This window comes from Carassius auratus, unplaced genomic scaffold, assembly GCF_003368295.1.
Source record: "Carassius auratus strain Wakin unplaced genomic scaffold, ASM336829v1 scaf_tig00217147, whole genome shotgun sequence".
NCBI classification, from domain to species: domain Eukaryota; kingdom Metazoa; phylum Chordata; class Actinopteri; order Cypriniformes; family Cyprinidae; genus Carassius; species Carassius auratus.
Window position 1 is genome coordinate 6,891 of NW_020528914.1, and position 25,653 is coordinate 32,543.

General features: G+C 39.4%; 1 protein-coding gene across 1 annotated transcript; it reads left to right on the forward strand.

Annotated features, from left to right (window-relative positions):
- Nucleotides 1–16: 16 nt before the first annotated feature.
- Nucleotides 17–22,215, forward strand: LOC113100060 (serine/threonine-protein kinase 17A-like). Its single transcript, XM_026264928.1, has 7 exons — nucleotides 17–443; nucleotides 11,237–11,449; nucleotides 18,879–19,023; nucleotides 19,224–19,350; nucleotides 20,141–20,189; nucleotides 20,319–20,498; nucleotides 21,500–22,215. The coding sequence occupies exons 1-7, from the start codon at nucleotides 295–297 to the stop codon at nucleotides 21,735–21,737; spliced, it is 1,101 nt and encodes a 366-aa protein (XP_026120713.1). The 5' UTR covers nucleotides 17–294; the 3' UTR covers nucleotides 21,738–22,215.
- Nucleotides 22,216–25,653: the final 3,438 nt, after the last annotated feature.

Here is a 25,653-nt window from a genome sequence, read left to right on the forward strand (position 1 = left end):
TGTCCTGGCAACTGAGGTCTGAGCTCGGCTTGGCTTTAGTTGAGTCGGTGCGGATGAAAGCAGACGAGTCGAGGAGAGAGCAGTCATCATAAACTACAGCGTGTTTGCTCACTTCTGAGGAGTTTTAATCGAAGATGCAACTATCAGCAGTTTATATTTTAGACACGTTTACATGTTGTTTTTGTTAAATTAAAGTTCAGCGAGAGGAGCGGTTTTATTGTGATATCAGCTCAGCTGCAGGTAAAAGCGGCTGTAGGTACAGCAAGAACCGAATTTACGTTTATAACAGCCGTTATGATTCCTGAGCGTCCCGAGCCCAGGAGCAGTATCCGGTGTGAATCCGGTCCGAACCGCTCCGGTTTGCTGCGCGAGATCCGGACCGACATCAGGAGCGAGCCGTTCACCGAGCGCTATGACGTCATCCCCGGCAAAGAGCTGGGCAGGTGAGGCGCACCTTTACCTGAGTGTGTGTGTGTGTGTGTGTGTGTGTGTGTGTGTCAGCTGTGCCACGCGTTTTATGTCTTCTCTATCTGATGCATGCGCTTCATATGCGTTGTGTGTATGTGCCGTGCACTCTGAATCGGTTTAGATAAAAAAAAATAAAAAAAAATACTATTTTCGAAGTCATTCCATAAGTTTTGTCTTTGAATAAGTGCTGCGGTCATAGTAAAGCACGCTCAGTATATTGTTTTGGCATGTTATCCTACTTGTATTAACTTCTGGATTTGTGTATGTGCATGGAAACATTTTACATTCAATGTTCCCTGTGCGTTATGGATATTGCATGCATTTATTGCTAGCTGATCAATAAGTGAGCAGTTAAAGTCATGCATCACAGTATTTACAACATCTGCACTGCTTCAGTGTTATTTTGCATTGCTTTGTCATTTAGATGGCTTTCAGATATTGATGCATTTTATATGGATCCGTTCAAGAGATTTTGTAAAAAGTCACGAAAACCCCTACTTGCAATGCAAACAGATTCATTTGTTAATGAAAATAACTATATTTAAATATCATGCTAATTTTCTGATCTCCCAGTTGCTCTAATGAACAGACTTTGCTTTTCCCCAAATCTTTGAGAATAGGCTATTGAATGTATTTATCACTTACACTGCGTACAGTTCAGTCAGTTTTAAATCATGCATCACAGTTTTTAACATCTACACGGCTTTAAAGTGTTTTTTAGATGGCTTTCACATACATGGATCTGCACATTTAATGAAACACCCAATAAACTTTGCATGCAGTGCATTAAAGCTGGATCACATGATTGGAAAACAGTCGTTTGATGGCACACTGCGTTGATGCCAGGGCTCAGTGGTTTTTAAATCAGTAAGTCATACAGGGCACTGTATTGTTGGCGGGTGTTCCTTTGCCAAACCTCTGTAGGACTTCAGCACTATATAAACACTGCTCTGACTTCACTGCGCTTAGCCTTTTTTTTTTTTTTTACTGAGGAGGACGTGCAGTGCATGCACAAAAAGTTTGGAGCTTGTGTAGCGTTTAATGCCCGTGCAAAACTAGTAGAAAACTCACTTTAATTTGTCCAATATCAATAAAGTGCTGGTTGAGATGAACTGAGACATGTAGCTTTGTTGTGATGGACAGATGTTTGAACTCAAGTTGGACACTTGTGAAGTGTATTAGTCACAAGACAAACTCTCAAACATGACCAGGCGAGTCTTTCTGATCCGTTTGTTTGTAAAACGCATCAGGCAACTGTCTGGACGTTCGCCAGCGCCGTTTAGGCCAATTACATCTGAGTACAATAAAGCAAGAGAAAGACAAATCGGTGACTAGTTCATGTCCAGTGTGTTTTCCCAATCTCTCAGCCGTTTCAGGATTCCAGGGATGTGATTGGCTGCTCCGAATGTGGATAATTGTATTCCTCTGCCACTGTGTTTTGGGAACACCCAGCGGATCAGAACCAGTGCTCTACCATTGTGTGGATGGCAGCCAAACACACTAGATCAACAAAATATGTCTTTGCCTTGCATGTATGGGAACAGCTTCTGCACGCTGCAGATTAGGCTTGAGATATTTGATGGGAAGAGTGCCGTGTAAAATGAAAAGTGTAATTTTTCAAACATTTGAGCGACATTTTATCTCATGCATCTTAGTGAGAAGTTCCTTAAAGCCGTGTCACAGATCCTGTAACGGCAGCGTGCCATAAACACTTCTGCTGGTGATAAAAAGGAAAGATGTCATTTAAAACCCTACATTTAATAAACTGAAATGCATCCCACTTATGCATTTTACAATAAAGATTTGAAGCAATAGTTCACCCAGAAATGAAATTTAGCTGAAAATGTGCTTTCCCTCAAGCCTTTCAAGATGTTGCTGAGTTTTTCTTCTTTTAAACAGCTCTAAACAAATATGTGGCTGGATTTTGATGCGAGAGACAAAAGATTTAATTTATCAGCAAATCATTTAGGACACTAAATTAAAATATTTCAAGGCAGACTTTGCTTAAATGAAAACTGCTGTGACTGTTTGTTCGATCACACACTTGTTCCACAGTTCAGCTTCAGTACAGAGCTCTGTGGACCCTTGTTATTTTTTAATTAAGCTGGTATATTTGGGAGGGATGTGTTTGCAGTGTAAAAGCAGATGACACCATAGTCTCACTGTTGTCTTAAACAGCATGTCATCAGCTGGGAATTTCTCACCCATCTTTCATCAGTCTTTCATTTCTGGGTGAGTTCCGCTGCTTGATTGACGGATCTGTGCAGTGTGATTTTATATATTTTTCCCTTTGTATTCCCAATCACTTTTTTTTTCTTTTTCCCAGAGAATTCCAGCTTTAACAGCCGAGTGGGGTGCCATGACATCATGGTCATGCCATTCAAGTCGTACAGGGCTACAAACCCAGTATCAACATCTGCTGTGCACCATGGGAACAGAGCGGGTGACAGTAGGGTGACGGCGATGTCATGTGAAAGCCAAGTTTGTTATTGAAGCCCTTTCAGTGCTCGAGTGTCAGAAACACAGGGATGATCTGGGCCAAGTGTTTGTGTAAATTTGTCTAAATATGTCATTTTAACCAACCGCTGCCACACTGGCAACTTTTTTAGCAAACTTTTTAAGACCAAACTAAGCACTAAAATATTAAACTTTAACATTATTGATAAGTCAAATTGTGCGGCTTGTATATAAATTTATATATATATTTTTTAATGTAGTTTTTCACAGAACTTTGCATAAAAATGTTTAAAAAAAAATTAATGTATGTGTGTTTTAGAGCTCGACCGATGTATCGGTTTGCAGATATTATCGGCTGTTGTGTGCCTGTTGTCGATATATCGGTATTGGCGAATATGGCGCTAATATGAACCCTTTTTTTTACAGAACATATACTGCAGATAAAATTCTTGAAATTGTGTAATTAATTGGTTTGTCCAGCTCAATTATTTGCTACGGTTGACTAGGGGTGTAAGAAAAAATCGATACATGCGAGAGTGTGAGAGTGACAGGGAATACTAGCTTTAGGGCACGCCACTAATGTTAGCGTTAATATTGCTGCTAGTAATGGAGGGTGAAAGAACTGTTCCTGGTTCGGTGTACAGAAGTGAAGTGTGCCGTCATTTGTGCTTTTGTGGTAATGTCCACCGTTGAGGGCGCGCCTCGGTCCCGCTGCGTCCCGTGTGAAGAGATGCTCATGTGGGGAGTGTCGAGGCGGGCGGTCGGGTTTGGGTGATTCCACACTGAATATAAATACAAACTTTAAAACCTTTTGAAATCCAACTGAAAAGGTTTGACGAATGTATTTATTTTAATGTTTTACAATTGTTTTGTTTTCTTTAGGAATCATGTAAGCACTTTTTTTTTTTTTTTTACCGATATTAAGCAGATATAATTTTTTTTTGTTCAGATCAAAATGTAATTTAATTTTATGTTCCAATTGTAAATTTTAAACCATGAACCTGGAAAGCAGGGTCTAATAAATAAATAAATATATATATATTAGTGCTGTCAAAATTAGCGCGTTAATGCATTCGATTAATTTGAAATATTTAACGCGATAAAAAAATAACGCAATTAATGCGGTTGCAGTTTTTTTTATTTCCAGTTGTGGCCTATGTGTGTTCAACGTGCAAAGAAATATGGATAAGACCAAGGAAGGACTTTTAGACGGAAAGTTTCAGTATAAAACTCTGCCGGATTACTCTTCAGTCTGCCACAAGAAACAGCAACATTAAAATCATGAACTCAAATGTCATTGTTTAAAAAAAAAAAAAAAAAAACAATGACTGTAACAGTGCGTAAATCAGACCTTTCTGTAACGCTAACGTTAATAAGCTTAAACGAAAATAACGAAATAATTGTGTAGCGGAGTATTTTTTGTACACAGTGCCGCGAACTGTCAATCACTCCTGTGCGCGTGCATCACTGTCCTCCTCGCAGCTGCAGCAACTTGCGCTCTCTCTCTTCATCAAGCTTTAAAACAAAAAGGGGACAAAAAGATCATATTGTCTTTGTGCATAGGCTATAGATTAATTCGATAAATGAATATCTAAATTTGTGCCTTGCCGTCTACGGTATTTTTTTAGAATTTAGAAAAAAGATGCTGCAGCCAATGAACAGCCAGCGGGGGCTGCAGGACGACTCAACCTCCGCAGACAGTTTTTAATGTTTATCAGACAATAAATACTCAAGATTTTGCTTTAGTATAACTCACAACGAGTTTCACACACCTTCTCCGGCCACGTTGAGTTGTTGACACTTAACAGCGGGAAAAGCGACACATGCGCTATTCACTTGTATAACTTAAGGGTGAATGGGTAATGTAGTTTCTGCTCTGGGTGGGATGAATTAGGAAGCTTGCATTGTGAAGGGCGCTCTGAAAATCGGCAGTGCAGGTAAAAGATTAAAACCTCTATTAAAACAGATGTCCAAATGAGCGTACCGGTACGCTACAAGCACGTTCTGGGCGCACGGAGAGGTGGCAGTACGCTCAAGAGCTATATTTGGAAGTGGCGGTACTGAGTACTGGTGCATACCTGCCCACTTAAAGCACTGGCAATGACTATACTTTGGAATTTTTTTGCAGTCCACTTAGAATTCAACATGGAAATCATTTTTGTTTTTTATTGGCATTGATTGTTTTGAAATTCAAATGGTACTTACATGCCTGTGTTTTTATTTCTGTAATAAATATGGCTTTCAAGCCAACAGTTAATTTGGAGGATATTGATGGTTTATTGCAGGTATGTTGTTTACATGAGAAAATCTGTGTTACAAGTTAAACAAAAATTCCAATAAACAATCATATTTTGAATTTAAATAGTTTCTTTGTCTTGAGTTTACATTAATTATTTACATTTTACATTTACATATCCAAAAAGTTTCAGTCTTTTAATTGCGATTAATCGCGATTCATTTTAAAAAATTGTGCGATTAATTAGTTAATTTTTTTTAATCGATTGACAGCACTAATATATATATATATATATAAAATATTATTAACAATATGGTCTTTTTACAAAATAAATTTTATATGTATTATACATTTAACTTAATGATCCTGCAAGCACTTTAATTCCCAACACCACTGCCCTTTTAATCGTATCCTTTGTAACAATAAACACTACCACTACCGTAAAAGTAATTTTTATATATATATACTTTTATGCAGCAAGGACAAGTTAAATATAAATAAAATAAAAAAGATAAAACTTATATTGTTAGAAACAATTTCTATTTTTAATAAATGCTGTTCTTTTTAAACTTTTCTGTGTATATTGTGTGAAATTTTCCATATTTTCTGATGTTTGTAAAGTCACTTATTTGTCCGCATTAAGGCATGTCATGAAAACCAGATCTCTGTGGTGCATAATTACCACCGTTTAACAAGCGAGGTGCTGAAAGGACATAGTCAGGTCTAAATAAACAGTGTAAAGGCTTTCAGGTGAGGTAATGCTCTTTCTTAGATATTTCAGCAGTCTCTGTGGAGCATGAGAACAGGAGCCCCTCGCTCCCTCCGCGCCGGGGTCACAGGTCAGAGTTCATTATTCCTCCATGTCCCAGACACAGAACAAACAGACCAAGCTTTCACTCTTCTGTGAGTGTGCGTGTGCTGATGGGACTGTTTAGTCATATGTTGTTTTCATTCCCTGTCTTTAAGAGCTTTGTCACCCATCGGAGACTAATCACCTGTGCTCTCTCTAGATGCCTGCTGATGAGTAATGCAGCACTTTCTCTGGTGTTTAGATAAAGTACACACTTGCTCACTTGGAAGAAAATAAAGCGCTGCTTCCCTCATATAACACATTAAGTGTAGCGTGGCAGAAAGGACATGGGGAAAATAGTTTTAAGCCTTTTTCACCGCTGACTATTTTTTAAGCGCTGTAGTGTGTCCGAAAGACCGCTACGATGTTCTCGTCCATCCCTGACTTACTTTGCTTTTCTAAAACTGTCACTCCTGATGAGAAGCGGCCTGCAGTGATTTGACGAAACAAAGCCACCAGAAATCATTCACTTTTCAAAGAGAGTTGCCAGATCGAGTCAACATGAGTGACAGAAACCAGCGGGGATGCGATCGAGTGCAGAGATCAAATTGGAAATGAAAAGATGATGCAGAGACTAGGGCTGAAAGGAAAAAAAGACATTGTGATATTTATGAAATAAGAAGTTATACAAGATTTTAAATCCAAAGACGATCTTGTTGTTGTTTTAATAGAAAGGCATGAATATACTTTTAAATTTTAGACCACTGCAAGGACTGTTGTAGAAATCTAGTGCATTTAGAACTAGACTCCATATTTAAAAAAGAAACTGCATCATCTGTATTCTTTATCCAGAGTCTGGTTTTAATTCGACAAGCAAAAATGCATTTTAAACCCTCTTCTTTAGACAAACTGCAACTTCACAGTCTCAGAATTTCTGAATAACTTTCTAACTTGACCATGTAAACCTGGTAATCGAACACACAGACCATCTGCTCTTGATATGGCCACTACTTCACATAAACCGTGACCCTGCCGTCAACCCTAGAGCCACACGTGAAAAGCACATAGCGCTCGGGTGTTGTCTGAGTCCAGAGGCTCTGGAAATGTGCTGACATGACCGAAAGAGTCTCCAAATCACAGTCTGTGCTTCCAGCAGCTTCAGAAGTCAGTCTTGGGTTAACCACACGGCGCTTTGAATTCCATACAATAATAGAAGTCATTTTTGACAAAACGTCTGCACCACATCATGAATCGTCTGTAAAATCTCATTTGTAGATCATCTGCTTGTATTGCAAACTGTTGTAGTGATTAGTTACAGATAGGACGGGGTGAGAAGACCCAATAATATCGTGTCCTTTCTTCAGTTGGTTGCAGTTTTTGCATACTTATTATATTGGGCTTTATTAAACTTAATGAATTTATAATTAATTTATATGTAATTTTTTTTTTAAGTACATTTATTGAACCGTTTTCAGTCTTTAAACTGAGCTCTTACAGGATTTGATATCCTGTGGCTCCCTCGTGTGGACAATATTATGATCTTCATCTCTGTATCACATTAATATAAATGGCTGATCCTTTTTTTTTTTTTTTTTTTTTTTTTTTAAGATTACACATTTAATTATTACATTAAACTCACAGTTTTTTGCGATCTTATGTCACGCTTTAATAGTTGAATTTTCAACTTTCATAGGTTAAGCTAAGCAGTAATGATACATTGTCACTTTTTAAATGGTTATTTAACAATTGCATTTAGTTTTGCTGCCTGCATTAACAGTGGGATTCAGGTCATTAACCCACAGCCAACCCCCCTCCCCCCCCCCCCCAAAAAAAAAACATACTCAATGCGCCAATACCATTTTTTTCCTAAATTATCGTTGTTATTACGTATTTTATATAATTAAGTAACTAATAAAGTAACTTTCACCAATGCTGGTATATGCACCATCCTGTCAAGGGAAACATATATTGTGATGATTATGGTCATTGATTTATTGCCCAGTTACAGACTCCTGTGACGTCCATGCTTTGGCTGGCTGAGCGGCAGGTGTAATGTGAGGAGATTAGTTTCTGTATCACATTCCCTCGTGGCATTCGTATCCTGAGCAGCAGGACCAGATTAACACCACACTGTGGAAATGAAGGTATGCCAAAGCCGCGCAGTCAAGGGCAGTCAAAGCCTATTAGGTTTTCAAAGGAGCGGATGGTGCTATAGTGTTTCTGAATCCGTCTCAATCAGAGCGATTACGAGACCGCTGGGATTTCATGAACGCTTGCTTCTGAGTCATGTGACTCAATCACCAGCAACCTCTACTCACAAGCTTTGTTCGAACACTTACAGTACTGTAGCAGCACGCTCATATTTTCTAGTCATAGTAGTTAGGCAGCTAACTTAATCTAGGGATGCACAACCATATTGTTGACCGATATTGAAATTTGGTGATATGTCAGTAACATTAAGCCTCATTGGTCACTGCATGATGTCAGTCATGTGACACGCAGGAACAGATGAGGGTTGATACGACACTGAAAAAAATTATAAATGCAACATTTGTTTTTGCCTCCATTTTTCATGAGCTGAACTCACAATGAATGTACACAAGGCCTATTTCTCTCAAACTGACTGTTGAATCAGTCACTGATCCTTTCCTGCACATTCACATCAAGATATTGATTGTTCCATGGGACACATGTTAGATGGGTTTTGTATGCGTATCATTTCGCGAAGACACCAATTACAGAGCTGCTTAATTTTACAGCAAGATTTTATTAAGCCAGCTCAGAACAAGACTGTTTTTTTTTTCACTTCAGCTCAGCCATTTGATTGTTCGTACAAGCCAATTAAAACAAAAGAGTAGTTTTCTTCATCTGTCCTTTGAATTCATCAGATGCAATGCTTCGGGCTGAATGTGACTCAAGTTTTCACAAGGAATGCGGAAAGTTGTTTCCCATCCGTTTCCATTTTCCTGCATGAATATGTGTTTACCAGCAGAGCATGCATCCATCGAAATGACCAACACCGATGTTTTACCAGATACATCTTGCTTTCAATTTGGTTTATGCTCGAGTTGTTCTGCCGATCTTGCAGTACTTTTTGTTGCAGACACTGTTAACGGTGCATTTGAGACCTCACCTTCTGTATTTAAATCACTCTTGGATCTGTTTTAGGATTTGTCTAGTCACTCTTTAGTGTGGCTGTGCACATAGTTGAATATTCAAATATTTGATATGCAGTTATCTGTGCGCCAGCTCTTTCACTTTCAGTTTTTTCCTGATTCACAGAGAAACCTTAAAATAGACAAATCAATCAAATCTAAAAAAGGGCCTGCTTTTGTGTAGACTGACAATAACAAAACATTGTGCTTTTGTAAAATAAACAAAACCAACAGGGTGCACTTTCTGCCGTCTAGGTCTCTATGAGCAACTTTCTATACGTCACAGACTCAACAAATTTGACAGACATGAGAAATATCTATAGAAAGCTTGTCTAGTTTTAAATGAACACATTCAAATAAAGTCTCTGATTATGTAATCCTTAAGGCTAAAAGCAGCCAAATGTATTAAACATCATAAAGCTGTCTTTTTAGGCATGGGTGTCATCTAGAATAAGTGAGGAATAATTGACGACGGGCCGTTGAATTATAAGAAAAACCATGCACACAGATTTATGAGCCAAGTGGATTTTAAATGCAGCTTCCAAAAGACAAAAATAGCCAAATAATATTTTTTTATATTTGATACGATCACAGCGTCAGCTGCTAAATCTGCTGCCTTATAACAAATCACACACGATTAGTATTTCTGTCTGTTAACCAAAGAAAACTAATTTTTTTGCAATAAAAATGTTACAGTGGGGTGGTGTTGGCACAGTGGGTAAGACACACGCCCTTGGTGTGAGAGACCCGGGTTCGAATCCACTGTGAGACAGCAATGTGTCCCTGAGCAAGACACTTAACCCCTAGTTGCTCCAGAGGCGTGCGACCTCTGACAAATATAGCAATTGTAAGTCGCTTTGGAGAAAAGCGTCAGCTAAATGTAAATATATACATACATACATACATACATACATGCATATATAACATTAAAGTATTCCAGTTGTTTTAAAGCTAAAAGGCTAAAGTATTTTATGTTTGACTAAATTTGAAAGAATAAAGTTTAATTTCTATTAAGGTTTATAGGGATTTTAAGATGTAGTCTAATTAGTGATTTAAACTTACTGAGTAACTAAGTAACTTTTCAGACAGAGTAATTTAAATACAATATTGATGATGTAATTAGTAATAGTAACTAACCCAACACTGGTGTGTATAATGCCTAATCATAAACTTGTTTAGAAATAGTGACAAAAACATGATTATTAAAAAAATAACGTCTCTCTCTTTAAATGCCATTTGAGTAAACAATATTAGAATAGGCCTACGATATATCTTCAGTCAGCTGCCTTTTTTTTTCTGCCAACATATTATAGATGATCATAAATTAAAAGTTTTGTTTGAAATTGCTTTATTACACTTCAGTTTATTGAATTAAATAGTAATTCAATCTTTGGCTCGTATAGACTGTTTGTCTATAACACCGAGTCCTCCAGGTGTGCTGCAGAAGAGACACGGTTCATCCTGAATCTGTGCAGTACTTCATCACTCCCAGAATCTCCTCAGGGGACGTGTGTCCTCCACTGTCGGGGGCTAGAGGAGTTTTGTCTCATCGTGTTCCCCTGCTTCTTTTAGTTCAGAGCTGAAAGTGGGACACAGAGGGTCAGTTTGGGCATGCCGATGATTTCATCCTGCAAATATCCCAGCGGGACAAAAGCACGTTCAGACGCAGTGATAACAAGTGTGCCATCTTTAGACACAGCCCCCCGCCCCCCGCTGCACCCTTTCACGTCCCTCAAAGCCTCCGGCTCCGGCCTTTCTCTCTGTCTGTGTGTGTGTGTGTGTGTGACCCATGCTCTTCTATGGGATGTAAAAATCAGCCAAATCTTGGTGAATATTCATGTGAACACTGTTTGTAGTGAAGATCTGTGAGTTTCAGGCTGTGTTTGACGGTAGTAAACGCTGTAAAGCTGCTGATGTGACTCGTGTCCTCAGATATTGAGATGCAGACTCTGAAAACCCAGCGAGCGTCACGTGTGTTTGTGTGAAAGAGTGATATAGTTTGCTGAGACTGATACATGCAGACTTATTCAATATGCACTGAATGCTGTGTGATCCTACACAATCTCTTGTGATGTCTGAGATCTTCTCACCCTAACAAGCGTTCTTCCTCTGGTTCTGTCTCCCCGTCAGAGGAAAGTTTGCTGTGGTGAGGAAGTGTGTGGAGAAGAGCTCAGGGAAAACCTATGCAGCGAAGTACATGAGGAAGAGGAGGAAGGGTCAGGACTGCCGGACGGAGATCCTCCACGAGATCGCTGTGCTGGAGCTGGCAGCGCTCTGTCCACGAGTGGTCAATCTCCACCAGGTCTACGAGACGGCCAGCGAGATGGTGCTCGTCCTGGAGTAGTGAGTATCACACAAACATGGCTTAGTCACGCTGATCCTGCATAATTACTCATTTCACCTCACAAAAACCACTGAATTATCCCTCATTTTAGGGTAAAAATTGTCTATTTGCACGAGGATAGAGATATCTGTGAGAAGCAAAGTGAAACGTCCTCACATTACGGACCGGATTCTTTAAATTAAAGTAAAAATAAGAATGGTATTATAATGTTATACTAAAACTAAAATTCAAACAATGGAAAAACCATTAAGATAACATAAAAAATGCATAAGTGCACTTTGAACGATTACGTAATTGTGGCATCAATAACTGTAATCGCGATTAGAAATTAGATTTAATAGTGCAGCCCTATTATCATTCAGTCAATGCATTACTGGTTTTCAGGCTTGTGAGTATACATTGGGTATACATTACATACGTTCCTTAATCTGTAATCAACATCCAGCCTCAAATATATCGAGGTAAAATCCCATCGTATCCAAGTAAGGAAGTACATGGAGACTGAGCTCAGATCAGCGGAGCATGCTGAAATAAGAGATGAACCCGAGTACACGGAGCGAGTGAAAACTAAAGAGCACTAATCCATCTATAAACCTCCACAAAGAGAAACTGAGCATGCCCCAGTGAGCACTCGCTATTCCAGCAATGATCAGCATCCACACACACACACACACACACACACACACACAGTTATTGTGGTAATGCATGCGTGTGCACTGGAATATTGGGTTTCCCTTGCAGCCAAATGCTGACATTGACATTGAACTTTGGGCTATGGGCAAAGCATCTCCGGGCCCTTCTGGTGCTCCTCATCTTTACTGTACAGCTGCTGGAGTCCTTCACCCCTCTTAATGCACTCAATATTAGGGGTGTGCATGTGCAATATTTATCGTCTGTGATATTACAGCTAGCTGATGTTAACAAGTACCTAACTTGCTTTGTAATAATAAAAACACTTCTAAAAGCATTCACTGCCTGATGAAGCCTATTAGAACAAAGTTAGACTGGTGATTAAAGTTATGAAAAGGTTTTGTTTCTTACAGGATGTGAAATAGTTACATAATATCACACACGCAAGAGTGCCGTTTTCCTGAATATCAGCACGAGTGTGATCACGAATGTGATTTTAACTTGTACTACAGTTCAAACAACATGAAAATAATATTGAGTGCATTACATTTTAGACAAAATAGTTTTTTTTTTTTTTGCCAAAAAAAAAAAAGTTCCGAAACCTAGCCGGAGCAGAACATTTGTGCATCTCAGAGAAACTCGCGACAGCTAATTCCTGAGGTTTATTATGAATGTGAATTGAATCCCTACACGGATGTCAAAGCATTTGCACTTTGGCATTGGAATATAATGCAGATCCTCCAGTATAAAGCGGGTGGAGCGTGTCGGTTGGTGCAGCTGCCTCTGTCCCGGTTGACCCGGTTCCCAGTGTCCGGCGTGAATGGACTGACCTCGCGAGGGAAGAGGGGTCAGCGCAGGAATTTTAATCTGCTCCTCCACACACACAGAGCCCATAGACTCTTCCCAACCATGGAAACTGATGAGATGCCTACATTTACAACGAGTCGTGTTGAGGAAGAGCAGAAGAGAAGCCATGAAAGAATGGACTGTGAGGAAGAGTTGATTATCTGGTGGCGTGCGTGACCGTATCGACGGGTTCGTTGGTCAACACCAATCCCATGTTCCCCGGTGACTCCCTGCAGGCCGATCTATATCAGTCGACTGGGTTTGGACGAGCAGCGAGGTCACTCTCGTTTCCTCTCACCCACCAGCGATGGCATGTGTTCAGCTGAGTTCAGATCGCTCATCATCTGCCCACACGGCTGTCCTTCACCGGCAGCTGTCTCCAATCATGCAAGCCAGAGCCCGAATCAGAGAATAGGGGGATTTCCAGAATGCATTGTTAAAAATCGTTTGGGGTTTTCTGCCACTTTTATTGCATGCATAACCAACATTTTACAGTTTGTTCATGTACTTTAGAAACCAAGACGGGTGTTAATAGTTTCACTTGCTAAGATTATTCTTGTTATTTCCATTGTGCACTCATTAAAAGTCCAAATTATACTTCAGTTTTAACCCAAATGCTTACAGGGAAGAAATTTTCCCAATGATTTATAAACTAAAGAATGAATGAATGCTTGAAAATGGTGCATTCATTATTATTCTTAATGAAAAACACCAATAAAATAGTACAGAGGCAATCTTGTTAATATTAAACAGATACATTTTATTAGCAAAAATATGATGAATAATGTACAAAGATGCATGTAACGCAACAAAACTTAATTCTTAATGGACACAGTTTTTTAAAAAGCATAATCGTTGATTATACCCTTGACATTTTAATTGCGATTAATTCATTATTGTAATTACAACTGAATGATGTTTCTACCATTGTTTGCCAAACACTCTATACTTTTATTAGTATTAAGCTTTAAATGTCAACTACACATCTGATTGGTTTCTTTAAATACAGTAAAACATGCACGTCAACCCTAACTGTTCTGGTATACTAAAACTAATATTAAAACAATGGAAAACTCTAAGATAACCTGTAGAAAGGAAAAAGAAAAACACATCTTAAACACGCAGAACAACATGAGGACTTTGAACGATTAAATTTCCGCTTTAAATGATTAAATGTATGTTATCACAGTAAGAAATTCGGATAATTGTGCATCTCTATCTCCTATTCATGTGATAAGTGTAATATGACTTGTGAAGTAATGTAATCGAACACAAATCTCCACTTGATAGCATGCACAACGACATGCATGTTGGAAAGTCTCGCCTTTGACCAATGTTTTGCTGTTTTTCTCCAGTATGTATGACAGATAAAACTGTTTTTGTGCTTGTTTGAACTAGTTGCATGCATCTGTTGTTGTTGCCATCTCCAGTAGTTTACACACTATTTGTTTCTCTTGACAACGCTTTAATTAGACTCATTGAAGTGCACTGGTGCTCATGCTGTCACGTGTTCAAGCTCTTTGGTATCGTGACAACTCTAGCTAATTTCGGCAGTCGATACAAACCCGTCCCACTAACAGCAAGGCTCCACATAATTTGTGATGCACGCTAGCTCACACACGCTGTGCAAAGCCTAAATCTGCAGTAGATTAGTCAAACTGCTTCCAAATAAATAGATATAAATAACTGGAGCAGCTGGTGTATACAGAGTGAGCGTAACTGTGTCAAACCGGCCGGTCAGTTGTGTTTCTGTCATTGATTAGTTGTATGGAGTGTCCAGCCATCACAAATTGCAAGGTAGGCAGGACTGAGTTTTTATCAGTGAGTAATTGATGAAATGTAATAACTTTAGCAGCGATCCACGGCCCTGTTTTAGACGGCAGTTGTCAGTGAGCTCCTGATTGCCTTCATATGGTGCAGTAAATCTGCTCTGACCGCATCTTGCCAAGACCCAGGGGGTCGGACGAGCCATTAGGCAGATAATAGATTACACTGGCAGATTAGCATCCACAGACAAGACCAAAAACCTGCTGCCCAAGCAAATGTTCAACTTTGACCCCAATAAGCAGGATAAGCATTTTTTCCAGATGAATTCACCTGGGGTCTATAAACCTGTCCGGAGAGGTCACATAAGGTCATCATGAGCCAGACTAAATGGATGCAGACTTTTAGTAAACAGTGCAAACCAAATAAAGTCTGTAATCTTGTGTACAGAATTGATTGCATTAACAAGCCAGTAACCCGACGATGTATCCTTCTGACTCCCCCATTATCAAACACAATATTTCAAAAGCTTCAGCAAAATAATAACACAGTTCAGTAATAGAAATAATTAAAATAATAAAATGTCACCAGGGTTCACACCAATTGCATGCATTTTTTGTCATTTGTGATTTCAGGGTTTTCAAATGATTTCATACCCTACAAATAGTAATTGCTACTAGTTTAATTATAATTTTTTTTTAATAGTTGTTCTTTTGAACTTTCGAGTTATCAAACAATCCCCCAAAATATTAAGCAGCACGGTTTTAAACAATACACATTTTCAGAAAGCTTAATTGAAAATTCAGCACCAATTTTTCTGTAAATTTTAACTGACCCCAGACTTTTTATGTGGTAGTGTAACACTACAGTTGAAATCATTTTTAATCCTCTCAGGTCTGCTTGGGAGGACTGTATTCTCTTGGGTCCTGCATTAGTGTTCAATCTCTCTCTAACTGCTACCTCGCTTTGAACCTCAGCCGATTGTTGAGCTCTTATTAGGGGTTAGATCAAAAACATGATACAGAAGCAGAAAAGCAGAAGTGTCTCTGGGTAAAGTGCCTGAAATTAGCCCTTTTCTCCGCGTCAGCACTGTCTGGTGTGATAGCAGCGCTCTGTAAGTGCTCTTTCCATGGAGGGGAAGTGGAGCGTAATGCATCTCTCTCTCTCTCTCTGATCTAGTGTGTGAAATCCAGAAAGAGCCAGTTGTAGCCGACAGCTTTTTCTTTTCTTTCCATCTTTACTTGGGTCAGGGATATTTCGGGGCACTGGGACGTTTTAAAGGAGGGGATGTGGTTTTGGATGGAATGATAGAGGGCTTATTCATGCTCTGTGGCTGTTTGGGGCGAGTCGGGGCCCCGGGGGCTGGATCGGGCCAGGCTCATTGAGGCGAGAGCTCCAGCTGGGAGTTCATAATGTCATCGCTCTCAGCGGCAGCACGTGAGCGGCCGGACCGTGGCCCAGAGAGAGAGAGAGAGAGAGCGAGAGAGAGAAGGAGAGAAGGAGAGAGAGAGAGAGTGAGAGAGAGATCGTCCACCACTCGGTGGATTTAATCTCCAGAGCCAGGGTTGGGAAAGCCCTGCCCACACTGCTGGTTTAAAGAGGTCATCAGATGCCTATTTTCCAAAAGTTATTAATATGATTCTTCAGGGTCTTAATGAAAAGCCTGTAACACAGTTTGGTTAAAAATTCTCAATGGTAGTGTAAAACAACAGCTTTTTCAAAAACAGCTCTTTTAAGAGTGTGCTGTTTTGTAACATGTTCCTTTAAATGTTAATGAGCTCTGATGACTCCGCCCCTCTCTTCCAAGACGCTCTATGAGGGACTGTTTACTTTAGACACATTCATTGTGAAACTTGCTAATTAGCACGTTATTAGGAAAGCGATTTGCAAAGGTTCATTAAACCTTACACTCACTTCTTCTGGAGGAGAAGCTGGATCACAAATGATTAACGCAAAAATAGTCACGGACTCCGGCAGCACATGGTGGATCTGATGGTAATGCTGTTTGTTTGCTGTTCTCTCACTCCTCAGCAGTTTCCTCCTCCACAGTAGGAGATTACAGCGACTGCAGCTCCTGGGGTGTGAGATCAGAGCCCGAATGGAGGAGTGTTTTCTGCTCTCTCTGCCTCTGCTCTCTCACCATACAGCTGCTTTAGTTCTGGCATACTTCTTCTTAATGTGTTTAAGTATTATTCTAAGTATTACCTTTTTATATATATATATATAACCGGCTCAGTGTGTTTTTGTTAGTTGACAGTGAAGAGCTTCTGGGAATAGATCTGTTTGATCTCTAATGTGAAGGCCATCCAGAGGAAAACTATGTGGATTAGTGTGGGCTGACCCCTGCGTTGCATTAGTGATGTGATCACTCAGACGTACCCTCATCCGGCCCCGAAACGTGACCTAGTTCTCTGCTGGCTGGATGTGTGCATGTCTCTGGCGGCTGTGGATCGGTTCGGCTCCGCTGGACGTCCAGCACAGAGCAGCCTTGGGTTTAGCACGACACACGAGTCTCTGAAAGCACATGTTTAACAGCTGTGAGGCGTCGAGGGTCACATGACAGTCCTGATGTACTGTTTTATCAACACTGAGCATTGCTTTAGATCTGATCGAATAGAATGGGGTTTGTGTGTGTGTTTATATGTGGTCATGGTTAACTAAAACTATTAAAAATAGTCATTAGTCATTGAAATAAAGCTGTAATATAATGTAAATGTTATGTTTAAAATGTAAATATTAGAAATGTTGAAGTACTGAAACATCAACAAAACTAAAAATGAAATAAATTTAGATGAAAAAAAAAAAAAAAAAATGGAAACCTAAAATGAAAAGCTGGGTTCCAAACAGCATTTATTTTAATTTACTAAAACTTTTAAAAACATTTTGTTAAATGGAGAGAGATAAGAAAAAAAAATAACACCTGAGAATAGTTGAAGCTAAAGTAGTAATATTAAAACACACTGGTACTTAAAGGGACAGTTGACCCAAAAATGACAGTGTGATGTTTATCTGTGATGTATATCTTCATTAAAGATTAAGGTTACTTTGATTCTTCAACACACGTCTCCACCGTCACACAGAGCTTATCTCTGAAAAACACGATGCTGTGTTAATGATGGAGGCAGTTAAGCCTGGTGTTTTGAGCTTCAGCGTTACTGTTGCTCATAATTGGAGGTTTTAAAGGATTGGGATTTGAGCAAAGGTGTCCTGATATAATGGGATTTTCTGCACGTTAAATATTAGTGTTGTCCCAGTACCAAAACTTCAGTTGTCTCTACCAATACCAGTAAAACCAGTATGTCTATATATTGGTTATAGTGAAACGGTTCACTCTGAACGGACTGGAAATAAAAAAAAAAAGTTGCGTTCAGACACTCAACAAACACGTCTGTGATTGGTTGCAATGCTCAAAGCTGCAAAAACATGTAAATAGAAACCTCACACAAACACAGGAGCCTTTAGAAGCATGTTTGTTAAAGCGTTAAACAAACCAGTCAGCTACAGGGAGAATCACAGCACTGCAGACTCTGGTATAAGCCAAAAAACAAAGACACAAGACTGTGTATTAACGGCTTTAGTGAAGAACTACAATCACATGATCCACTGCAAAGGACTTAATAATGCAGATATTTAAAACAATCATTTAAATTTGTAGATTGTTTATTTATAGAAACACTATATTTGAAGTTTATTGCGGAATATGCAGATGTATATTCAAGTATTTAAAGGTTTTGCAGTGCTACATGGGAGTGGGCAGAGCTTAGCCCTCATTTCTACAGCTCTGTGATTGGTGGATTCTGTAGAGCATCATGGGTAATGTAGTTTTCACCAGGGATTCTGCTGTTAAGCATAAGTTGAAATAATGCACTGATGCGCTTTACTGAACTGAAACGCTTGCATATTTAGAAGAAGAACAGGATGTGTAGGGATATTTTATTTTTATTTTTCATTTATTTGAAATGGAAATCTTTTGTAACTCTATAAAAGTCTTTACTGGCTGTTTTGATCAATATAATGCATGGAAAAGAGCAGCGTGGAGATTCTTCAGAAACTCTCCTTTACTGTTTCACACAAAAATATCACCGTGAGTATTTTGGGTGAGCCATTTCTTGAAGGATGAGTGTGTGTGTGTGTGTGTGTGTGTGTGTGTGTGTGTGTGTGTGTGTGTGTGTGTGTGTGTGTGTCCAGCGCTGCCGGAGGAGAGATCTTTACCCAGTGTGTGGCAGACCGAGACGAGGCCTTCAGTGAGCGAGACGTGAAGAGACTGATGAAGCAGATCCTGGAGGGAGTCTCCTTCCTTCACAGGAACAACGTGGTGCATCTGGACCTCAAAGTACGTCAGGATCTGATTGGGTGTATAAAGGTGTGAGGGCGGTGTTTGAAGGACTGGACTGAATACATTAGCTTTATTCACCACAGCTACAAGTGTGTGATTATACTCCGCAGAATTAGGAACATATCATTATAGCACCGTTCTGATTATAGCTTTCCCTGAGCGCTCTCTTTATTGTCTGTCGTGTTTCTCTCCTCCAGCCTCAGAATATCCTCCTGACCAGCGAGTGTCCTGTCGGGGATATAAAGGTGGTGGACTTCGGCCTGTCCAGGCTGGTCAGCAGCGGTCAGGAGCTCAGGGAGATCATGGGCACACCGGAGTATGTGGGTAAGACCAGAAACAACATGAACACAGCTGCCATGAGCACGCTTTACTGAAACAACAAGCCCACTGTGCATTATCTGATGATCAAACTCCAACATATATATATATAATAAAAGCTCTATGGGTTAATGTTTGAAGGCAAACAAATCAATTAAAACCGTACTAAATAGTAGTATTGTACTGTTGATATTGATATTTTATTTAAAACATTAAACCATACAACTTTTATTGTGGTTGAAAACGGCTTTGCTGCTCTTTTGAAATGTTTTTAGTGTCTCATTATAAACTTGGGCATATATTGTATTTTTTAAATGCATGTTATAAGTGTCTCTTTATTATTGCATTGAGTGCGATACACACACATCAGAACGCAGGGCATCCAATTACATCTTTATTTGTGTCTCTGGAGCACAAACCCAGTCTTAAGTCTCTGGGGTGTATTTGTAGCAATAGCCAAAAATACATTGTCTGGGTCAAAATGATTGATTTTTTCTTTTATGCCAAAAATCATTAGGATATTAAGTAAAGATCATGTTCCATGAAAACATTTTGTAAATTTCCTATCGTACATATATCAAAATGTAATTTTTTATTATTAATGTGCATTGCTAAGAACCTAATTTGAACAACTTTAAAGGTCATTTTCCAGGATTTAGATGTTTTGCATCCTGGTCTTCACTGGTGTTTGGCGAGTGTTAGTTGCAGACACTGATCAGATAATGCTGCACACACACCGCCAGTCAAACACTTGGACACACTGACCTTGTTTAACCGGTTTATTTTCTCATTCCAGCACCAGAAATCCTGAATTATGAGCCAATAAGCACAGCGACTGACATGTGGTGAGTTATTTTCCCTCCTCCTGAAGCTCATTATTCCTCCGTGAATCCTTCTCTGGTCATCTGATCATGTTTCGGTGTGATTTCCTCTAAACGAGCTCTCGATGTGTTCTTGTGGTGTGTGTGTGACAGGAGCATCGGTGTCCTGGCGTACGTGATGCTGACGGGGATCTCTCCGTTCCTGGGGGACAACAAGCAGGAGACCTTCCTCAACATCTCTCAGATCAACATCAGCTACAGTGAAGAGGAGCTGCAGCGTCTGGACGGAGACGCCATCGGCTTCATCAAGAGCCTGCTCATCAAAGAGCCGGAGTAAGACCGACAGAGACCCTCATACAAACACTCGACTCTATTCATCCGGACAGATATAATATAGCACGGTTTCCACAGAAATATTGAGCAGCACAACTGTGTTCAACACTGATAATAATCAGAAATGTTTCTTGAGCAGTAAATCATCATATTATTCTGATTTCTGAAGATCATGTGACACTGAAGACTGGAGGAATGATGCTGAAAATACAGCAGAGCATCACAGAAATACATTACACTTTAACACAGATTCACACAGAAAACAGATGATTTACACTGGAATAATATTTCACTGTTTTACTGTTTATGCTGTATTTTTAATAGCAGCCTTGATTGAACATGAGAGACTTCTTTCAGAGGCATTGATAAAATCTTACCAACCTCAAACTTTTGAACAGTAGTTATGATGAATATTATTATAATTTGTATTATTATTATTATTATTATTATTATTATTATTATTATTGTTGTTGTTGTATTAAATCTTTTAATTAATTAGTTTTGTTAGTATTTACTAATGTCTCCACTGATGTTTTTCCTCAAATTATAACACATCTTGGATTATGATGTCATTAAGAAGTCTTTATCACACACACAGTAAAAAAAGAAACGATATTTCTTAAATTATTGGCAGGTTTTCTCTTAAAGGGGTAGTTCACCTGAAATGTAAAATTTCACTCGCCCTCATGTTGTTCCAAACCTGTACGATTTTTTTTCTTCTGCTGATCACTGAAGATGATGTTTTGAAGAATGTTGACGGCACCCATCTATAAAAAAAAAAAGAAATTCATACTATGGAAGTCAATGGCTACCGTCAACTGTTTGGTTCCCAAAATTCTTCAAAACATCCGCAAGTGTGTTCAGTTGAGCTCAGAAGAAGATAAGTAAGAGATAACAGAATTTGCATTTTTGGATGAACTATCCCTTCAAGAGAACATTTAATATTAAAAATGAACGTGTCTGTGATCATATGTGTTCTGATGATGATCTGCTGTCCTCAGGAGCCGAGCCACGGCTGAAGACTGTCTCAGACACCGCTGGCTCCAGACGGACGAGAGCCCTGATGAAGATGAAGATGAGGAGGAGCTGATCGTGATGGCCTCCTACACCCTCGGTGGGTGCCGCCAGTCCTCTGAGACAGACGGCCTGACCCCGGATCAGAAGGCCATCTCCAAACGCTTCAAGTTTGAGGAGCCGTTCTGCGCCCTGCAGGAGGTCCCAGGAGAGTTCATCTACTGATGTCTGCTCAGGATGTGCTCTCGTCTCTGTGTGCTGCTGTGTTTTCATGCTTCTGTTACTGAAGCCTTGCTGTGGTTCTCTCGCATTTCTCTCTTTGTTTTAGTTTTTTTGGTGCCTTGCTTAAATGTCTGATAAGGGTCAAAACTTTTTGTTTTCTTCTTTGCCATGTTTGTACAAAATTAAAGTTGTTTGTTTTTTTTCTTCGATATTGAGGGAAAAGAAGAATTAAATGTTTTATTTTTAGTATCTCCGAGTCTTGATTAAAAAAAAGCCATGTGTGTGTTGATGTTGTGAGCGGCCGCTGCGGTCAATAACACTCCCGTTTACACGTTTATGAAGAACTGTGTCTGTCTTTCTGTGTGTTCAGCTCATGTTAGAGATATAACTGTATATTGATTTGTCACTGTAAAGAATATTTTTAATGGCAACACATTTCAAAGTGACTGTCTTGATGCTGTAAATAAAAGTTTGTCTTAACTGTTGCTCTCTCTTTATTATTGTTGTTATTATTACTTAAGTATGTAAACAGAAACTAAAATATGGCATGCTGTTTAACTCTTATAATCTTGATTCATCAGGCTGTGCTTTGAATTTAAGCACTTAACAATACCTAAGAAACTTTTTTTTTTATAATTATTGGAGATTTATATATTTTTTATCTTGGTCCTCAATTAATCTAATTGTCAATTTAAGTATTTAAGGCATTTGTTTCTGAAAAATATAAACGTATAAATGTATTTATTTTATTTTTTCAACTGACGCTATTTCAGGGTTTTGGCGCCCTCTGCTGGGTGACTCTATGTAATTGTATTAAACCGCATATTTATTTATTTTATTATTATTTATTTTTTATTGTATTATTTATATATATATATGAATATATACACACATATTAAAACATTAAACTATCGGTAAAGGTTTTTTAAAATGTTACAGAAATTTAAAAACGTAAAGAATGAAGTAAGCTGTATTAAACCGGCTTATGATCCGCGTTATATTAGCGCATCTCGGTGTTGAGTTCAGCAGCCGCCGGTGATCTCTGCGGCACGGATCCGGTCGCCGTGATTGATTTGATCGATTAGAGGTCATTGATGTGTGCTGTAGGCCGCGGCCCGTGAACACGCTCCGTCAGGACGGAAGCGGACGTCAGTGGGAGCACCGTTACCGGAGAGGATGAGACGCGACTCGTGATGGAGGACTGGAGCGACTGTTTGGATGTGGCCGTGCAGATCGCGCTCAGGGCCGGACAGGTAACGTCCACCGCTTCATTCTTAACAAACTAACGCCGGATCACGACCGGACGTACCGTGGCGTCACAAACAGATCAACACAGAGCGCTGTCTGATGCTGTATCGCTGTGTTGACACACTGTTCTTCTATACAGATCCTTACAGCATGATATAACACATCTGTTATATATATGAGTCAGCACTGATCTTCACTCTGTGTACCATCGGCCTCTTCGTGTTGTCGCTGTGTTTAATTGCTACATATCTTGCTCAGGATGGAGCCTGTGGAATCGCGTTAGGACAAAGCATGTTATAATAATTATTAAACTGTTGTTAGCTCTATGATTGATATTTATTATAATTGATCATTATAAATTCACTATTTAAATAATATTGTATAAAATGTATACAGTGTCATGCACTATAGTAATTCCATACTCCATAATCCTTACACAAAGTACTGCGCGTGGTTAGAGCTATTTAGTACTATTTATCTGCAAATGTATTTTTCATTAACTTTTTGAATTATCTTTTTATATATAAATATATTTGTATCTACATTTAAGTTTAAGACAGTAATTTTTTTGATAAGAATTTGCTGTTATTATTATAATTTAGTAATTTCTACATACCATTGATTTATTTTTGGAAATCTTAATTTAGTACATAAAAGCACACTTTATTTTAGTTAGTGGCTAAGGCAAGATTTAAACATTTTGTTCATTTTTAAAAAAAAATTATTATCTTTGTCTTTTTTATTTATATTTTATGTAATTTTGCTATGTGCTTTTGTCAATTTATTAGTTTTATATTTCTATGTAGCTGTATAGTAAATTTCAATTAGCTGCTAAGTTTTAATTTGATTTGTTTGGGTTTTTAATTTAGCATTAATATTTTGTTGATCTTTTTTGTTGTCTTTTTTGCATTTATTGTCTTTTTCACAGATTTAATATATTTTTATTCTATTTTTAGTAATGTTAGAATGTTAGCTTTAACTGATTTTATTTTCATTAGCTGCTAAGGCAAGATTTCTGGTCATGGTAATAGTTAATGTTCCTAATATACATACATACATATATATATATATATATATATATATATATATATATATATATATATATATATATATATATATATATATATATATATATAAACAATCACTGTACTAGCACCAGAAAATACCGTAGTATTACCATGTGTTAGCGTGGTTAGTTTTTAATGAGTGTCTGTGTTTCTCCATCAGGTGGTTCAGTCAGCGGGTGAAGCAGGAGAAGCAGGTGAGCAGCAAGAGCACACCAACAGACCTGGTGACGGAGGCAGACCATCAGGTGGAGGAGCTCATCATCTCCACCCTCAGGGAGAAATACCCCTCACACAGGTGAAGAAAAAACACACACACACGCACAAATAGCCTCATACACACACACAGATACCCCTAAAGCACGCACTAATGCTCCTCACAGACTAGGTCTGTTTTGCCAAGAATCTGGCGATACAATTGGGGATCACGATACAGGGGTTGCGATGTGATATGTTGCGATTACATTGCGATATTGTAAGCAAGGCCATATATCAGGGCTAGACAATACATCGAACACACACGCACAAATACCCCTCACACACACACACGCACAAATACTCCTCGCACACACGCACAATACCCCTCACATACACGCACAAATACCCCTCACACACACACACACACACACGCACAAATACTCCTCGCACACATGCACAAATACCCCTCACACACGCACTAATAACCCCTCACACACGCACAAATACCCCTCACACACACGCCACAAATACCCCTCCCACACACACACACAAATACCCCTCCCACACACACACACAAATACCCCTCAAACACATGCACAAATACCCCTCACACACGCACAAATACCCCTCACACACTCACACCAAATACCCCTCACACACACGCACAAATACCCCTCAAACACACGCACAAATAACCCTCAAACACACGCACAAATACCCCTCGCACACACGCACAAATACCCCTCGCGCACACGCACAAATACCCCTCGCACACTTCGCACACACGCACAAATACCCTTCAAACACACGCACAAATACCCCTCAAACACACGCACAAATACCCCTCAAACACACGCACAAATACCCCTCAAACACACGCACAAATACCCCTCGCACACACGCACAAAATACCCCTCAAACACACGCACAAATACCCCTCACACATGCACAAATACACCCTCAAACACACGCACAAAATACCCCTCAACACACGCACACAAATACCCCTCGCACACACGCACAAATACCCCTCGCACCACGCACAAATACCCTCGCCCACACGCACAAATACCCCTCGCACACACGCACAAATACCCCTCACATATACACACGCACAAATACCCCTCGCACACACCACAAATACCCCTCACACACACCCACACAAATACCCCTCACACACACACACAAATACCCCTCCCACACACACACAAATACTCCTCGCACACACACGCACAAATACCCCTCGCACACATGCACAAATACCCCTCACATACACACACGCACACAAATACTCCTCGCACACACGCAACAAATACCCCTCACACACACACAATACCCCTCCCACACACACACAAATACCCCTCACACACTCATGCACAAATAGCCCTCGCACACACGCACAAATACCC